Source organism: Cyanistes caeruleus, chromosome 26 (assembly GCF_971803275.1).
Source record: "Cyanistes caeruleus chromosome 26, bCyaCae1.hap1.1, whole genome shotgun sequence".
In the NCBI taxonomy this organism is placed as follows: Eukaryota; Metazoa; Chordata; class Aves; order Passeriformes; family Paridae; genus Cyanistes; species Cyanistes caeruleus.
In genome coordinates, this window is record NC_141726.1 from 4,362,991 (window position 1) to 4,380,003 (window position 17,013).

At 55.4% G+C, this 17,013-nt stretch overlaps 2 protein-coding genes and 1 long non-coding RNA gene across 6 annotated transcripts; 1 reads left to right on the forward strand and 2 right to left on the reverse strand.

Moving 5' to 3' along the window:
• Positions 1-815: 815 nt before the first annotated feature.
• LOC111938973 (uncharacterized) lies at positions 816-7,119 on the reverse strand. 2 transcript variants are annotated; one of them, XM_086863518.1, is made up of 11 exons: positions 7,001-7,119; positions 6,751-6,836; positions 6,124-6,320; positions 5,897-6,051; positions 4,358-4,512; positions 4,251-4,273; positions 3,389-3,656; positions 2,971-3,114; positions 1,947-2,235; positions 1,746-1,855; positions 823-1,610 (listed from the first exon to the last, which is right to left on the reverse strand). In XM_086863518.1, exons 3-11 carry the CDS (start codon positions 6,276-6,278, stop codon positions 1,506-1,508), a joined length of 1,404 nt encoding a protein of 467 aa, XP_086719644.1. In that variant the 5' UTR covers positions 6,279-6,320; positions 6,751-6,836; positions 7,001-7,119; the 3' UTR covers positions 823-1,505. The 2 variants fall into 2 exon arrangements, with proteins under 2 accessions (XP_086719643.1, XP_086719644.1); XM_086863517.1 differs by lacking the exons at positions 6,751-6,836; positions 7,001-7,119 and having other exon boundaries at positions 816-1,610; positions 3,389-3,660; positions 6,124-6,252.
• Positions 7,120-7,534: 415 nt separating this feature from the next.
• On the reverse strand, positions 7,535-16,468 carry TXLNA (taxilin alpha). 3 transcript variants are annotated; one of them, XM_086863515.1, is made up of 11 exons: positions 16,245-16,468; positions 15,232-15,365; positions 14,240-14,566; positions 13,461-13,552; positions 12,763-12,933; positions 11,214-11,408; positions 11,009-11,128; positions 10,745-10,819; positions 10,302-10,394; positions 9,946-10,041; positions 7,535-9,511 (listed from the first exon to the last, which is right to left on the reverse strand). In XM_086863515.1, the coding sequence occupies exons 2-11, from the start codon at positions 15,338-15,340 to the stop codon at positions 9,218-9,220; spliced, it is 1,572 nt and encodes a 523-aa protein (XP_086719641.1). In that variant the 5' UTR covers positions 15,341-15,365; positions 16,245-16,468; the 3' UTR covers positions 7,535-9,217. The 3 variants fall into 3 exon arrangements, with proteins under 3 accessions (XP_086719641.1, XP_086719642.1, XP_023797000.2); XM_086863516.1 differs by having other exon boundaries at positions 16,223-16,437; XM_023941232.2 differs by lacking the exon at positions 16,245-16,468 and adding an exon at positions 15,633-16,100.
• LOC147649275 (uncharacterized) lies at positions 10,860-13,606 on the forward strand. Its single transcript, XR_015279368.1, has 2 exons — positions 10,860-11,495; positions 12,557-13,606. It is a non-coding gene; the product is annotated as an uncharacterized LOC147649275 (long non-coding RNA).
• Positions 16,469-17,013: the final 545 nt, after the last annotated feature.

Consider the following 17,013-nt stretch of genomic DNA (forward strand, 5'->3'; position numbering starts at 1 on the left):
CACAAACCCTTCTGACCATCCCCAAACCCTTCAACCAGCCCCTCACTGAGCACAAACCCTTCTGACCATCCCCAAACCCTTCAACCAGCCCCTCACTGAGCACAAACCCTTGTGCCAAGCCAAAAGCAAACCCTTCCAGCCACCCCAAACCCTCCTGACCACCCCAAACTCCTCTGACCACCTCCTTCCTGACCACCCCAAGCCCTCCTGACCACCCAAATCCTTCTGACAACTCTTGACCACCCCAAACCCCCCTGACCACCCCCCTGACCACCCCAAACCCTCCTGACCATCCCAAACTCCTCTGACCACCCAAATCCTTCTGACAACTCTCTTGACCACCCCAAACCCTCCTGACCACCCCCCTGACCACCCCAACCTCCTCTGACCACCTCCTTCCAGACCACCCCAAACCCTCCTGACCACCCAAATCCTTCTGACAACTCTCTTTCTTGACCACCCCAAACTCCTCTGACCACCCCCCTGACCACCCCAAGCCCTCCCTGCTGAGCCCAGCCCAGTTTCCATGGGTGCAAACCCAGCAGCAGGAAGTTGTGGCCACATCCAGCACCCTCAGAGCACCAGGAACCACAGGAATCTTTAATCCTCCAGGATTTGATCCAGGAGCAGGCGTCAGGTTCCCATCAGGATTTATGGATCAGCAGCTCGTGTCCCCTCAGGTGCTGCCACACCCCTGTCATTGTCTGCGAGGTCCCAAAAGTCCTGTTGTGGATAAACCCACTGCACACCTCACCCTCAGCCATGGAGCCACCTGGCTCTGTCCAGGAGAAATCAGGAAGCCAGGCAGGAACAGGTTTAGCATCAGGAAAAGTTGTTTTTTTTATTCCCAAAGAGTAGAAATAATTCCAGAAGGATCCACATCTGCAGTGTCCACACAGGGGTCAGGGAACCACAGCACCACGTGGAAAGTCCCTTTTTGAGGGACCTGGAACATCCCTGAGCTGAAGGAATTGACAAAGCACCAGGTCCTTTCCTGGCTCTGCCCCAGGAGAAAATTCCCAGAGCCAGAGGAAAGGCAGGAATGAGCCTCATCCCAAGGATCAGGGGGATGGGGCTCCCTCCCTACCCACACAGCACAGTCAGGGATCTCCTCCCCACTCAGCAGTTCAGTGTTCCCAAAACTCCACTACTTGGAGATCCTGGATATTGCAGAGCCATCCCAAACACAAATTCCCACATGGAATTCCACACAGTTTTGCGGGAAGAGCTCATTCCTGCAGGTCCCTGCTGCCTTCAGCCATTCCAGGTCCACAACAGCACCAAAAGCACCTGCTGGAAGTGAAAATCCTCCATTTCCCACTTGGATCATCCAGCTCAGCTAAGAAAAGCAAGGATCCCGTGGGATGGATCCCTCCAGGACACTCCACAACCCCTTGATGATGTTTAATCCTGCTTGGACCAAATATCCACAAAAAAGTTTTTCTTCCCACGTTTTTCCGGAGTGAAAAACCTCCTGGAGCTCCCCCTGAGCTGTTACTGTCACATCAGGACTGGTGCTGCAGCTCCAGGGCTTCTCCAAACCAATCCAGGAACTCGGGAATGTTTCTGGAGTGGTTGGGAATTCCCAGCTTCCGTTTCAGCATCAGGAACTGCGAGCGAGAGAAAACCGAGCACCGGTGATGAAATCCCAGAGCAAAATCCCTGCCACATCCACCCAAATCCCTGGAAAACTGCATCCAGCCCATCCCAGAAGCGTTTGGGAAGAGGCAGGAGCAGCCCCTCACATGTTTCCTGCTGGCAATGGCCTGTTGGATCCACAGCAGCTCCATCAGGAGATCGTTCCTGTGGGATTGCAGCTCCGAGCGCGGAAGGCCCTGCAGATCCGCTGGGATTTCTGCCACAAAAACCAGGAGAACCACAAAGATCTGGATGGTGGGAGCTGTTCCAGCTTTCCCAAGATATTCCCGAGGTTCTGTGTCCCCTACCTGGGCTGGCTCCGAGGTCGCTGCTGTCCCATTCTGAGTCCACGCTGTCGTTGTCCCACTCCTGGCTCCCTGCCAGGGCTCTTCCCTCCTTTTCCAGGTTTTTAGCAGCACCAGACCCCAAATTTGGGGGTTTTGGGGTTGTGCCCCTGGGCAGAGGGGCTGAGGGGGGGATGTTCCCACAGCTCCCAGCCCGCTCTGCTCCAGGGGGATCCGGCTTCTCCGGGATTTTTTTGGGAATGGTTTCATTCTCTGCAGGCTCCCCTGGATCCAAGGGCTTCCCTGGGGAGGGCTGCCCAAAGGAAAACAAAACAGAAAATAAAAACAACACAGGGAGAGAAACAGAATGTGAGGAAAATATTAAAAAAAACAAGAAAGTCTAAGAGAAAATAGGAAAGAAATATGAAGAAAATACAAAGATGAATAGGAAGAAAATGTAGAGAAAATAGAAAGAAAACAGAAAGAAATATCGAAGAAAATATTCAAATACACAAAAGAAAATATATAAAAGAAAATAGAAAGGTCTGGAATGTTCCCGGGAATGTTCTCTGATCCCGATCCCTGGGAATGCTCCCTGGTCCTGATCCCCAGGAATGTTCCCTGGTCCTGAAACCCCGGGAATGCTCCCCGGTCCCGATCCCCAGGAATGTTCCCTGGTCCTGAAACCCTGGGAATGTTCCCTGGTCCTGAAACCCCGGGAATGTTCCCTGGTCCTGAAACCCTGTGAATGTTCCCTGGTCCCGATCCCTGGGAATGCTCCCTGGTCCTGATCCCCAGTAACGTTCCCTGGTCCCTGGCAATGTTCCCTGGTCCCGAAACCCCGGGAATGTTCCCCGGTCCCGATCCCCAGGAATGTTCCCTGGTCCTGATCCCCAGGAATGTTCCCTGGTCCCTGGCAATGTTCCCTGGTCCTGAAACCCCGGGAATGTTCCCTGGTCCTGAAACCCTGTGAATGTTCCCTGGTCCCGATCTCTGGGAATGTTCCCTGGTCCCGATCCCCGGCAATGTCCCCCCGCTGCTCACGCACCTCGGGCCCGAAGCGCGGCCGCTGCAGAACGCGGCCGGTCCAGTGCAGCTGCCCCAGGTCCCCCTCGATCTCCAGCACCACGGCCTCGAACTCCTCCCGCAGGCTCCGGAGCCGCCTCCGCAGCAGGAACCCCCTGGCACAGGCCTGGCACGGCCCGGGGGCAGCGCTGGAGCCGGGCCGGGCATCTTCCCTTCCCCTCCCCTTCCCCTTCCCCTTCCCCTTCCCCTTCCCCTTCCCCTTCCCCTTCCCCTTCCCCTCCCCTTCCCCTTCCCCTTCCCCTTCCCCTTCCCCTTCCCCTTCCCCTTCCCCTTCCCCTCCCCTTCCCCTTCCCCTTCCCCTTCCCCTTCCCCTCCCCCTCCCCCTCCCCCTCCCCCTCCCCTCCCCTCCCCTCCCCTCCTTTCCCGGTCCGGTCCCGCACCTGCAGCCGTATCACGGCTCGGAGCCGCCGCCGCCCCTCGCCCTCATCCCCGGCCCGCGGGCCCGGCACGGCCGCCATGGCTCCGGCGCCGTCTGCTGACGTCATCGGGCCGCGACCGGCGCCGCCATGGCGGGGGGAGCCCGGCCGGGCCCGGCTGGAGGTCCCGGGGGTGGCGGGAGCCGGGAGCGGGGCCGGGACCGGGACCGGGGCAGGACCGGGGTCAGGGCGCCGCATCCTCGGTGTCCGAGCTCTCGGCCAGGTGCAGCTTCTGTCTGAGAGCGGGTCAAGGGGAAGCGCCAGCACCGTCACTGTCACCAGTGTCATTGTCCTTACCGGCATTGTCACCACTGCCACTGCCACTGTCACTGTCACTGCCACTGCCACTGTCACTGTCACTGTCACTGTCACTGTCACTGTCACTGTCACTGTCACTGCCACCACTGTCACTGTCTCCACTGTCACTGTCACCAGTGTCATTGTCCTTACCGGCATTGTCACCACTGCCACAGTCATTGCCACAGTCACTGTCACTGTCACTGTCACTGTCACTGTCACTGTCACCACCATCATTGCCATCATTGTCACTGCTATCACCGTCATCACCATCACTACTGTCATCACTGCCACCTCCATCACTGCCACAGTCACCACATTCACTGTCACCACTGCCATCACTGCCACTGTCACTGTCAGCCACTGCCACTGCCACTGCCACTGTCACCACTGCCATCACTGCCACTGCCACTGTCACCACTGCCATCACTGCCACGGTCACTGCCACAGTCCCCACTGTCCCTGTCACTGTCCCAGTCACTGTCACTGTCGCTGTCCCCAGGATGTCCCCGTGCCCAGCCAAGGATACATGGAGCTGCTGAGCTCTTCCAGCTGTGGGAGCAAAGGCCGAGGCTGAGGGGCTGTCGGGAGCCACGGGCTGTCCCAGCCCTGCCAGGGGACAGGGGTGACACTCACGTGTGCCAGCAGCTGCTCCAGGTTCCTGTCAGACGCCGCCTTCTTCTGCTCCTCGGGGAGCTCCTCCACGCACACGTCCAGCCCAAAGTGCAGCCGTGCCAGCTTCTCCTGCATCTCCCGCACGTGCTCCAGCTGCTCGAAGGAGCACTCCTTCCCTGCGGAGAGATCCAGAATGTTCCATCACATCCCCTGCTCATTCCAGCCCTGGATCCATGGGAATGATCCAGCACAGCCCCCAGGCCACTCCTTCCCCATGGATCAATCCCAAACCCCAGCCTATCCCTCCTTCTCCATGGATCCATCATCCATCCATGGATTGATTCCTTCCATCCATCATCCATCATCCATCATCCATCCATCCATCCATCCATCCATACATCCATCATCCATCCATCATCCATCCATCCCTCCATCCATCATCCATCATCCATCCATGGATTGATTCCTTCCATCCATCATCCATCATCCATCATCCATCCATCATCCATCCATCATCCATCCATCCATCCATCCATCCATCCATCCATCATCCATCATCCATCATCCATCATCCATCCATCATCCATCCATCATCCATCATCCATCCATCCATCCATCCATCCATCTATCCATCCATCATCCATCCATCCATCCATCCATCATCCATCCATCATCCATCCATCCATCCATCCATCCATCCATCATCCATCCATCATCCATCCATCCATCCATCCATCCATCCATCATCCATCCATCCATCCATCATCCATCCATCCATCATCCATCCATCCATCCATCATCCATCCATCCATCCATCATCCATCCATCCATCATCAATCATCCATCATCCATCCATCCATCCATCCATCCATCCATCATCCATCCATCCATCATCCATCCATCCATCCATCCATCCATCCATCATCCATCCATCCATCCATCCATCATCCATCCATCCATCCATCTATCCATCCATCATCCATCCATCATCCATCCATCATCCATCCATCATCCATCCATCCATCCATCATCCATCCATCATCCATCCATCATCCATCCATCCATCATCCATCCATCCATCATCCATCCATCATCCATCATCCATCCATCCATCCATCATCCATCCATCCATCATCAATCATCCATCATCCATCCATCCATCATCCATCCATCCATCCATCCATCATCCATCCATCCATCCATCCATCCATCCATCCATCCATCATCCATCCATCCATCCATCATCCATCCATCCATCCATCTATCCATCCATCATCCATCCATCATCCATCCATCATCCATCCATCATCCATCCATCCATCCATCATCCATCCATCCATCATCCATCCATCCATCATCCATCCATCATCCATCCCTCCCCCAGCCCATTCTTTCCCTTGGATCCCGCACATTCCCTCATTTCACGGCTTTCCCGCACCCATGGAAAGGGTCCATACATCCCCCATCCCACCCCTTCTCTTTGGATCCAAAATTCCCCAGCCCCAGAATTCCCACCCCAGATCCTCCCCTCGTTCCCCGTGGATCCACCCCGCCGCTCACCGAACGCCTGCAGCTTTCCGGAGTGGAAGTCGCTGAGGAGGCTGAGCAGCCCCCCCTCCATCTCGCACACGTCGGACACATCCGTGAGGAAGCTGTGCTGGAGCGGGGCCCCCCGGGACCCCCCCGCTGCCGCCCGCGCCCGCTCCTTGCTGGTCCTGCGCGGGGAACACGGCGTTGGCATCGCCCCGGCGGCTCCGGGCCCGCGGCTCCCCCCGGGCCGCACTGACCGGCGGGGCCGCGGTCGCTGCCGGGGCGAGGGCAGCGTGGGCAGCGGCAGAGCGAAGGACGTGCTCTTGCTCGGGGGCAGCGGCCGCGGGGCCCCGGCGGGCAGCGGCTGAGCCAGGCAGGTCTTGGGGCTCCGCTTCTTCCTCCGCTCCTCCATGGCCGGGGCCGCGGGGGCCGCGGGGGCCGCGGCACCGGGACCCTGCGTGGGACGGACACGGCGCTCGGAGGCTCCTTCCCTGCTCGGGGACCCCCGGGACGAGGGGGGACAGCCGCTCGCACCGGGACCCCCGGGCTAAGGAGTGACACCCGCGGCCAGCAGGGCTCGGTGGCGGCGGGAGGACCGGAGCAGGAGCTCGGTCCCCCATCCCCGGGGGTCCCCGCGCCCGGAGCATCCCCGCAGGAGCTCGCCCGGGGCCTGAACCGCAGCCGCAGCTCCGGCCGGGCCCCGTCTCTCCAGGGAAAGGAGGATTTCGGCCCGAACCACCCCGGCGAGAGCGGGGCGGGGACCGCACGGGGACCCCTTTGTGCCGCCGAGCCCCCCCGAGCCCCGGGCCAGCCGGGATGGGGCAGCTCCGGGGGCTGCGGAGCCCTTTTGTCCCCTTTGTCCGCAGCCTCCGGCCGGGACTGACCTGCGCCAGGCCCGCTCCGGCCTCCGGGAGCCGATGGACGCTCCGATCCTGCCGGACACCCCGATCCCGATCTCCGTCCGCACAGCCTGGGATTTGCATTTAAAGGGAAAGGAAACTTCCTCCAGGCGCCGCCGGAGCCCGGCTGCCCGCAGGATCCCCGGAGCTGGCCCCGGTCAGCATCCCACAGGATCGGGAATGGAGCGGGATCCGGCTCCCGTCACCCCCTCCCGGCCCCGGCCGCGGCATTTACCCCGAGTCCCCTCCGGTGTCACCGCATGCAGTATGGCCGCGATGGCAGGATCCGTCCCTGCTGGAAGCAGCCGGGAAGGAGCCGGGAAGAAGCCGGGAAGGAGCCGGGAAGAAGCCGGGAAGGAGCCGGGAAGGGCCTTCAGCCCTGGCGCACGGACGGGATTAAACAAGTCCCGTCCCTCCGCCACCTCGAGGCCGAGCGCGGCTGTTCCTGTAAATCCCGGCAGGATTTTAAATCGCTCCTGGACGATGGGGGCACAGGGGAGCAGGCGGGTGGGGTTGGTACCCTCATGGCCAGGGGCTCTTGGTGGCTGCAGGAGCCCCGGGGAGGGAGAACCGGCTGCTGGGGACACACCAGTGTCCCCCTGAGCAGGGACATCCCATCATCTCCACAGCAGCAAAACGTCCCTCGCAGCCTCCCCCACCTCATTCCCACCGGACAGGCAGGAGCAGAGCTCAGGGACACGGGGAAGTGTCCCAAAATCTTCACTCCCCCCTCCCACGGTAAAAAACGAGAGACACCAGAGGCAGCAGCGAGGTTGGGAGTGTTTCTATTGGATACAGGATACACACAACAGCCCCCGCGGAGCTTTCTGTACCGTAACAGAGAAAAGAACCGGGGGAAAAAGGGGGTTTGGTGAATTTCTAAGGGGTTTTCCTTTTACTCAAGTCCAGATCCGGGCGGCAGCCCTTGCTCAGCCCTGGGAATGGGGCGGTGCCACCAGGCCGGGGCTACATTCATGGATCATCCCGGAGGAACGGCGCTGACAGCAGGGGCTGGAAGACAAAGCCACCACAGCTCCAGGGATTGTCCCAGTGGATGTCCAGCCACGGCTCTGTGCAGCCCCAGGGCCTCTCCCTGCTCCTTCCTTAGATCTGGATTTCCTGGAATCCCCTGGAGGACAAGGGGACAGAGGCAGGTCCTTCATGGAGCGAAGATGTGTGAGCAGCTCTGGTGCTGGAGAGAATCCCAAACTGATCCACTGGATACATCCATGGGGGGAAACATCTCCAGGCAGCTGGCTTCAGCTTCCAGCACAAGGAAGGCAATGCTGGGAATAAAGTCTGTCATGAAGAGAAGCTGCAGCGAGGTTTGAAGCAAGTCAAGTCTTCCAAAAGAACAGCAAAAAGACAAAAGTCTGGAGAAACTAAGGAAAATCCCGGTGCCAGCAGGTCCCAGATCTGTCCCTAAACTCCCTCCCAGCACATCCAGGCCCTGTGGGGTGAGGCAGCCCTGGGGAGATGCTCTTCCAAACAGAGGGGAAGGAAAAGCGGGGCTGGGACAGCACAGGCACCCCCAGGCTGGAAGGAGCAGCCCCAGGGCACAGGCTGGGAGCTGATCCCGGCGATCCTGCTGGAGCAGCAGCTCCTGGAGCACAATCAGCTCTGAGGTTGGATCCTCCTGGAGTCCCAGGATGCCTCCAGGGCTGGGGCAGAGGGGCTTGGGGGCACCTCCCCAATCCCTGTGCACAACGATGCGAAACACTTGGGAATTAGACCTTTGGATTAACTCTTTAATACACTTTGTGCACGTGTGCGTTCAGCAAAGAGGCAACTGTGAATCGTAAGGCGGTTTTGAGACATTGGCAGGGCCTGGGAAGAACAAAAATTCCCGGGGGTGGGACCAGGCACCCCCTTTCTTGCTTCTCCCTGTCCCCATTCCAGACACAGAACCCACAGAGAGAGGAGGGGAGCGGCCTCTTGTGCCCCCAGCTCACACACGAGCTGCCAGCAGGAGCCAGAGCGGGAGCTCCCTCCTGCCTGGCAGAGGGAAGAGGGAGAAGCCAGCGCTGGGAACGCTCTGGAATTCCCCCAGCTCTGCTTTCACTCCAGGGTGGAGTCGTTGTCCCTTGTCCCTGTGCCAGGGCACAGATCCCTGGATCTGCTCTCCTGAGCCTGCCAGTGACAAGGTCTTTTAGTGAGGGATCGTCATTTGAGGCTCCATATTTTCAATATTCACACAGGCAGGGAGCTGGGCCCTTCTGCTTCTCATGGATCTCAATAGATAAAAGTATTGCCCTGCACATTTTTATATATCTCATATATATATATATATATATAAAATCTTAAAAAAACCCCTCCAAAACCCTAAACTAGGAAATCTCACATCCCCAGAGGGGCTGTGTCCTGTCCTTTCCCATCTGTCCCAGGACAGGGAGAGGGGAATCTCAAGCAGCTCCCAGCTCACTCTCCCTCACCCCACCTGCGTGCCCAGGGCTCAGTCAGTGCCCCGAATCCCCTCCTCGGTCCCGCTCTGCCCCACGCTCAGTTCTGCCGGCATTTCCGCGGCATCTGGGCTGTTTGTGGCCTTTCCTGAGCTCAGGGCGTCTGGAGCTGCCTCGGAGCTGTCCCGGGATGGCTCCTTCAGAGGCTCCAACAGGTCCGTGTGGGCACACAGGTCCTGCACCTTCTTGTTGAGGTCGTTTCGCTCCGTCTGCAGCGCACGGCAAAGCTTCTCCAGGCGCTGGATCTTCACCTGGAGCCCCTCCAGCTCCTTGTCCCGCAGAGTTTTCTGCAGGGAGAGGCAGAGAGATGAAAACCCAGAGGGATGTGAGGGGATATAGGGCAGGGTTAGGTGGGATATTGAGATAAAATTCCTCCCTGGGAGGGTGGGGACGCCTTAGCACAGGGTGCCCAGAGAAGCTGTGGCTGCCCCTGGATCCCTGCAAGTGTCCAAGGCCAGGTTTGGAGAAACCTGGGATAGAGGACGGTGTCCCTGCCCATGGCAAGGGGTAGAACTAGATGAACTTTAAGGTCCCTTCCAACTCAAACCATTCCATGGCTCATTCTAGGGAAGCCTGAGGGGAAAATCCCCATGACCAAGCAAACCTTTAGCACCCAAAGCACCAAGAAGTTTCCTTCTCCCTCTGCCCTCACAGAGCACCAAGGCAGGACCTGTCCTGCGCCCATCCCACCCTCCCCAGCTGCCCCAGAGCCTCCCCTCACCTCTTCTGCCATCTCCAGGAGGGCCTTGTTGCTGCTCTCCCAGCGCGAGCGGTACATCGTGGTCTCCTTCTCCAGCTTCTTGATTTTCTTGGTCATCTACACAATCACAGAAAGGGCACAAATCCAGTCACAAAATGTCCTGAGCTGTCCAAAATGTCCACAGGGATCAAAGTCCAACTCCTGGCCCTGCTCAGGACACCCCAGAATAAAAAAAACCCAGGGAGAACATTGCTGTGACATCTCACAGGTCCTCATGGGTCACCCCAAATTTTGGGTGTAGACCCAAATCTCACTGAAATTATGGAGCTGGGCCTCTCCCAGCTCCTGGCAGCATCGAGGGAAAAAGCATCACCCACCTTCTCCATCTCCTGTTTAAATGTTGTGAACACTTCACTGCTTTTGGAAAGGGTGTTCTGGAACTCCTCAAACTTCTCTGTGTACAGAGCCAGCTGTGGGGAGAGACAGGGAGCTCATGGCACCAGTGCCTGGAGAGGGGAGAGGCCAGCCAAGGGCTGAGCTGCTGCCCTGGGACATGGACAATCAGCAGGAACTGCTCTGCCAAAGGAAAATTCTGTCCTAGGGAAACATCCTCAGAGCAGAATGTTCTACAAACACTTCCTGGCTGTGGCAGGGCGATCCAGTGCCGGGAAACAATCCTGAACAAACCCTCAGCTCACCAAATCCACACCCAGGAGGGATCCTGCCCCTCTGCTTTCCAGATTAAGGAACTTTGGGATCTCCAGGGAAGGAGGGAAATCCCCAAACAAACCAGGCTGAGCACACAGAGCAGGGAACTCACCTGCTGCTTGAGGTGGGTCTCCTGCTGCTTCATCAGCTCACACATCCTCTGTGACTCCACAGCCTCCTTCAGCAGCTGGGGGAGAGCAAAGCCGTTATCTGGGAATGCTCTTGGCACAGCCCTGCACGGGAGAGGCACCAGGAGCACAGCAGGGCCCCAGCCTGGCTCCTGCAGCAGCCACTGGACATGCCAAGATCTGGGACAACACCCAGGCACCCACAGCAAGAGGCAAAAAGAGTCCCAAGCGACCGCTCCAAGACTTACAAAGTCTTTCTCCCGCTGGTGCCTCTCCTCTGCCTCCTTCAGCATCTCCTGGGCTTGCTGCAGTTTGGCATCCACCAGCTGCTGCTGCAGCTCCTTGTGCTTGAACACCTTGTCAATGTGCTGGGGGGAGAAGAGCGCAGCTCAGCGAGGATCCAGAGCCTCCTCCTCGCTGTGGCAGCAGGAACAGCCCCAGTCCCTGACCCACCTCCTCCCGCAGCTCGTACTGCTCGATCAGCTTCTTCAGCCGCTCTGCCAGCTCCATGTTCTCCTGGCGCAGTTTGGAGTTGCGGTCGTTGTGCTGCTCCATCTGCAGCTGGATGTCGTTCAGAGTCACCTGGAAGTGCGAGGTCACCTCCTTCCTCTTCTCCTCCTCCTCCCTGGCACGCTGGACACCCTCCTCCTGCGTGAGGGAAGAGTCAGGTAACAGAGAAAACTTCCTAAAATGATGTTCCCAACCCATCCAGCCTCACTTCTTATATCCATCAAGGTATAATAATTTATATTTTTAAATATTTGTTTCTATTTATTTTATTTAGATATCTATATATAATAATATACAGATAATATCTTTATTTAAATATAATTAAATATTATTTATAAATTTATAAATCTTTAATTTATATTTTTATATTTTATACATGTATAAATTTGTTAAATTTATACATTTATACATTTGTATTATATTAAAATTAATTAATTTAATTAATAAATAATTTTAAAATAAAATTACAACATATAAAACATATTATTAACAATATATTACTATATATCCATTATTATATATTATATATATAACATAATATAATATTATATATAATATTATTATATATAATAAATATTAATATAATAATATAATATAATAATATAATAATATAAGTATTAGTAATAAGTATTATATATAATATATAAAATATATATATAATATCTATTGCATATTATATAATATGGATATATTTCTATAATATATATTATTATATATTATAGAAATAACATTATTTATAATAAAATAACATATATATTTATAATATATAATATACAATTCTATATATTATAAAATTATAAATATTTAAATAATTATTATATTTTAATATTTTAAATAATATTTTAAAATATATAATATATAATAATATAAATATATATTAATATATATTTTATATATAAATATATTAATTATATTTATCCATTAATTATATTTATATTAATCTCATTTATTTATTTTATTTTTATATTTATACATTTATATATTTATATTTATATATTAATATATTAAAATATATTTTCATTTTTATTTAATAAATAAATATCAAATATTATAAATATTTAAATAAATAAATAGTACATATATTATGTAATATGTAATATACAAACAGTATATAAAATATATTTATATAAGTAAATAACATTAATTTGATTTAAATATTTATTTCTATATGTAAATAATATTTTTGTTTTATTTATATTTACAGTTGTAATTGTAATATATTTATATATATTACAATATATATTTATATTTATTTTTATATTTATTATATTCCTTATATCCATCAGGAAAGGACTCTGGGCCTTCCCCTCCTTCCCCAGATAAACCCTGAAATCACAACTTGGATAGTGCAGGTGGCTCAGCACCAGGATTCCAGCACTGCCCTGATGGCAGAGCGGGGGAAAGCACTGGGAAAGGTGAATTTTCCAGAATGGCAGAGCCCATGGAGAGGGATCCAAGAGCTGGGGAAGGAGCAGAGCCTGGAGAAAATCACCTTGAGGGTGCGGTTGTGCCGCTGCAGCTCCCGGCACAGGCTCTCCAGCTTGCTCCGCGCCAGGATGGCCTTGCTGTGCTCGCTCTGCAGGTGATCCTTCTCCTGCACCAGCTGGCTCTGCTTCTTCTGCAGGATCTTCATCTGCTTCTGGGAGTTGCGGTGCTCCTCCAGCTGGGAGAGAGGAGCAGAGGGTGTGCAGGCAGCTGTGCCCCGCTGAGGGGACACCAGCTCGCTGTGCCCCAGGGACAGGAGCTCTGTGACACCTCACAACACAACAGTGTGACACTTTCTGCTTCCTGAATTCCCATCTTGCTGCAATGGGAAGGAGCTCCATGTTCTCCCAGCAGAGGGAAAAGCCACCCAGGGACACTTTGGACATGCACAGGCAGCCCAAAAGCTGCTCCAGGTCCAGATCCATGCTTGGAACTCCACCTTGGCTCTGGTTAAAGGTGGGATCAGGCTTTGTGTGTGTGAAAATAGACATGACCTCCTCCTGCACCCAGATTTGCCAAAATCCCTTCTGTCCACGCTTCACAAACACCACCAGGCTGGACCCAGCAACACCTACCCTCTCCTAAACAGATATCCAGCACTGCAGAGATCCCACACACAACTCCAGTGTGTCCCTGGAATGTCCCTGCCAAAGGCCTCTCCTGCCTCCCTGAGCTGCCACATCCTCCCCCAGCCCCAGGACTCACCAGCTCAGCGTATTTCTTGCAGAGAGCTGCCAGCTTCTCCTCTGACGTGCTCAGGGTGTTCAGGGTCTGCATCAGCAAAGTGATTTCCTTGCCTGGAACGAGATATGGAATGGGAATAATGCAATAAATAGGATAAAATGGCTTTACACAGGAGCTCTGGCTTGGAAAGGCAAAAAAAGGAGGAACTGAGCAGGTATCCAGTGCATTCCCAGGATTTCCCCATGGTGGGAGAACAACTGGAGCAGCTGGATTTTGGAGGGGAAAACCATCCCTCAGTTGGCTGGAGCCAGCAGTGCCCAGCAGAGGAGAAACCCACGGAATTCAGAGGCTGCACTGGGTGCATCCCTCACCCCCACAGAACAGGAGGATGCTCCCAAATATATCCAAGGCTCTGATTTCACCAAGGATGATTAGCATGGGATAAAATCCAATCATCCATGCACTGATATTGGAGCAGGGAATCCTTCACAGAAACCCTTGGGGAGCAGGGAATCCTTCATCTAAAACCTTGGGGAGCAGGGAATCCTTCACAGAAACCCTTGGGGAGTAGGGAATCCTTCACCTAAACCCTTGGGGAGCAGGGAATCCTACACAGAAACCCTTGGGGAGCAGGGAATCCTCCACCTAAACCCTTGGGGAGCAAGGAATCCTCCACCTAAACCCTTGGGGAGTAGGGAATCCTCCACCTAAACCCTTGGGGAGCAAGGAATCCTTCACAGAAACCCTTGGAGATCAGGGAATCCTTCACCTAAACCCTTGGAGATCAGGGAATCCCTCACCTAAACCCTTGGCTTTTTTCTTCTCCTGAGCTTTCTTCTGGTCCCGCTCGCCGCCCTCCTCTCCAGGCCGGAATTCCTCGCTGCCCTTGGTGTTCTCCTTCTCCCCGTTCATCTCGGGGCCGCCCGGCTCCTGCTCCCCGTTCCTGGGGGATTCGCTCCGTCCCTTTTCGGGCTCCTCGGGCTCAGGGGGCTCTCCCTGCCCTCCGTCCTCCCCTGGGTTCTCCTGGCTGGCATCCACACAGTAGGTGTTCAGGATGTCCTCCAGCTGCCGGCTCAGCTCCTCCGAGACGTCGCAGGAGGATTTGGGATCCTCCTGTGTGAGGGGAGCTGGGGGGCAAAAACGGGAACACAGAGCTTTGAGTCTCACCCCTCTCACCCTGCTGGAAGCACGCAGGGAATGGGAGGTTTTTTCTGGCTGGACTTGCAGCAGGATAAGCTGTTTTGTTCTGGCTGCGCCTCCAGCCAGCTGCCCTGACAATGGCAGGGCATTCCCAACAGCCTCTCCTTTGATCAGCAGAGCATGACCAAGCCCCTGACATCTGTCAAGAGGGAAAATTCCCCCCCTCTCCCCTTTTTATTTATTTTTTTTTTTTTAAGGAAAGCAGGTTGTGTGTGAGCTTTTTTCTCCCCCAGAGGAATTGGCAGCCCGGATCTCCAAGGCTTTTTAGCATGACAATGGATTTTTAAACCTGGATAAGAGCAGCTGGATCTCTGGGATCAAACAGGGATGGAGCAGGCAGAACATCCTGGCAATAGCCAGGAAAGGGGAACTCCTCCAGGGCTGCACACACACACAGAAACAGGGAAAAAAACCCTGATTTTCTGCCTGGAAAAGCAGGATTTTCTGTCCCTACAAAGAGCTCCATACAGCAGCCCAGCCTCGTGCAGAAAAAGCAGCTCCCAGGCTCAAACCCGCCCTCACACATTCCAGGGAATGCCAGCAGTGCCCCCCAGCCATGGGCAGGGACAGAACCCCCCCAGTCTTCCCCCACCTTCGGGGGCAGCTGCAGCCTCTGGTGAATCTCCCTCTTCCAGCCCCATCCCACTGTTTGTTCTGGAAGGATGTGGAGCTGCTTTGGTCTCCACTCCCTGGTTCTTCATCACAGCCTTTCCACCCTCTCAGACTCTGCAGAAACAGAAAGGGAGAGGCTTTAAGGACATCTGGAGGAATTTAGGAGTCGTCAGCCTGGCTTGGGAAGGAAGGAGCCTGTTCTCAGCAGAAGCTCTGTGCTGAGGAAAGCATCTCTTGATTCCCAGACTGTGTCAGGATAATTCCTATTGGCATCCCCTCCTGGAGCAAGGCAACACCTGCCAACCCACAGAAAACAGAATTTTCCCACCAGGCACAACCCCCTCAGCCCTCTCTACCCTTCCCAACTCTTGGATTTCAAACCTGACCCACAACTCAGAGCTTGAAGAGCACAGAGGTCAATTCCTGCTGAATTCCCTTGCTAAGGAGAGCCTGAAATCCCAGCTCCTCATCCCCTCCACCTCCGACGGCTTTGGATGTTCTCAGCCTCGCCAGCCTCCGGTTATCACACTAATTAGGAGCTGGGGATGCTGATGGTGCTGGGAGGGAGGGAAGGAAGGGGCTGTTCTCAGATCACACCGGGGCTCTTGGAAGGAAAACCCGAGGGCACAGCGGCGGCGGAGCCCGGCCCGTGTCACCACCCACGTGCGGGATGTCCGGGGCAGCGCCCTTCACCGGCACCTGCCCCGCGCCTCGGGCGCTCCTTTTCCGCCGCTGCAATCGCGCGGCTCCCGGGCCAGAACCGGGGTTCAGCACCCCGGGAGCCCCCGGCCCACCCGGCCCCGCTCCTCCGCCGCAGCACGGCCCGAGCCGCCCACGGTGCCCCCGTTTCACCGGGAACCGGCAGCTCTGCCCCCCCCCCCAGCCCCGCTATCGCCCGCGGTGGAGCCGCTGCCTTCACCCGCCGGTGACCCCCCCGTTAAAGCAGCCCCGCGTTGCCCCCCTCCCCGCACCGCGGTGACGTCACGCGCGCACCCTGTGACGTCAGCGCCGGCGGTCTGACGCAGGTGTCGCCTCGTTCCTCAGCCAACGGGCGCGCAGGGCCCGGCGGAGGCCCGGCGCATCGGCGGCGCGGCGACTGCCGGTGCCCGCCCGGTGCCCGTGTGGCGGCGGTTGCGGCGGTACCGGCGCTGAGGGAGCGGCTCGGCCCGGGGCCTCCAACGGCCGCGCGTGCGCCCGCCCGCGCCGCCGCCCAATCAGCGCCCGTGGCGCGGGGGCTGCCGGGAAGCACCGGGGAGACGCGGCAACCGCGGCGGGAGGCGCTGGAGGGACTACAGCTCCCGGCGTGCTTCGCGAGAGAGCGCCCACAGAAACTACAGCTCCCGGCATGCTCAGCGCGGAGGTCGCCATAGAAACTACAGCCCCAGCCCCAGGCCTGGTCTGTAGGCTTGGGGAGGAAATGAGGAGGAAGAACGGGGAAAGAAACTGTCTCCTACAACTACCGCCATGCCTTGAGTAAGAGGGAGGGAAAAAAAGGAGGAGAAAAGTGAGGAGAAAGAAACTAGTGCCTACAACTCCCAGCATGCCAGGCACCTGCCCGACCTGGGCCCTACAATTCCCACCCTGCTCCTCGGGGCGGAGGGTAGAAAATGTGCGGAAAAGCAGATGAGGAGAAATAGGAGGAGGAGAAGGAGGTGGGACGGAGAAAAGAAAGGTGGAAACTCTAGCCTACAGCTCCCAGCAGGCCCTGCGCACGGCAGCCCTGAGCACTACAACTCCCAGCATGCCCCGCGCGCTCCCGCTG

Bases quoted from the DNA above. Each gene is read 5' to 3' on its own strand.
- TXLNA (XM_086863515.1), bottom strand. From the start codon at position 15,340: ATGAAGAACCAGGGAGTGGAGACCAAAGCAGCTCCACATCCTTCCAGA. The intron at 10,042-10,301 runs GTGGGTGATGCT...GTGATTGTGTAG, and splicing joins TTAAACAGGAGATGGAGAAG to ATGACCAAGAAAATCAAGAA. The intron at 9,512-9,945 runs GTGAGGGGAGGC...CTCTCCCTGCAG, and splicing joins TCCTGGAGATGGCAGAAGAG to AAAACTCTGCGGGACAAGGA.
- LOC111938973 (XM_086863518.1), bottom strand. From the start codon at position 6,278: ATGGAGGAGCGGAGGAAGAAGCGGAGCCCCAAGACCTGCCTGGCTCAG. The intron at 4,274-4,357 runs GTGAGTGTCACC...TTGCTCCCACAG, and splicing joins TGGAGCAGCTGCTGGCACAC to CTGGAAGAGCTCAGCAGCTC. The intron at 2,236-2,970 runs GTGCGTGAGCAG...TCCTTTGGGCAG, and splicing joins GGCCGCGCTTCGGGCCCGAG to CCCTCCCCAGGGAAGCCCTT.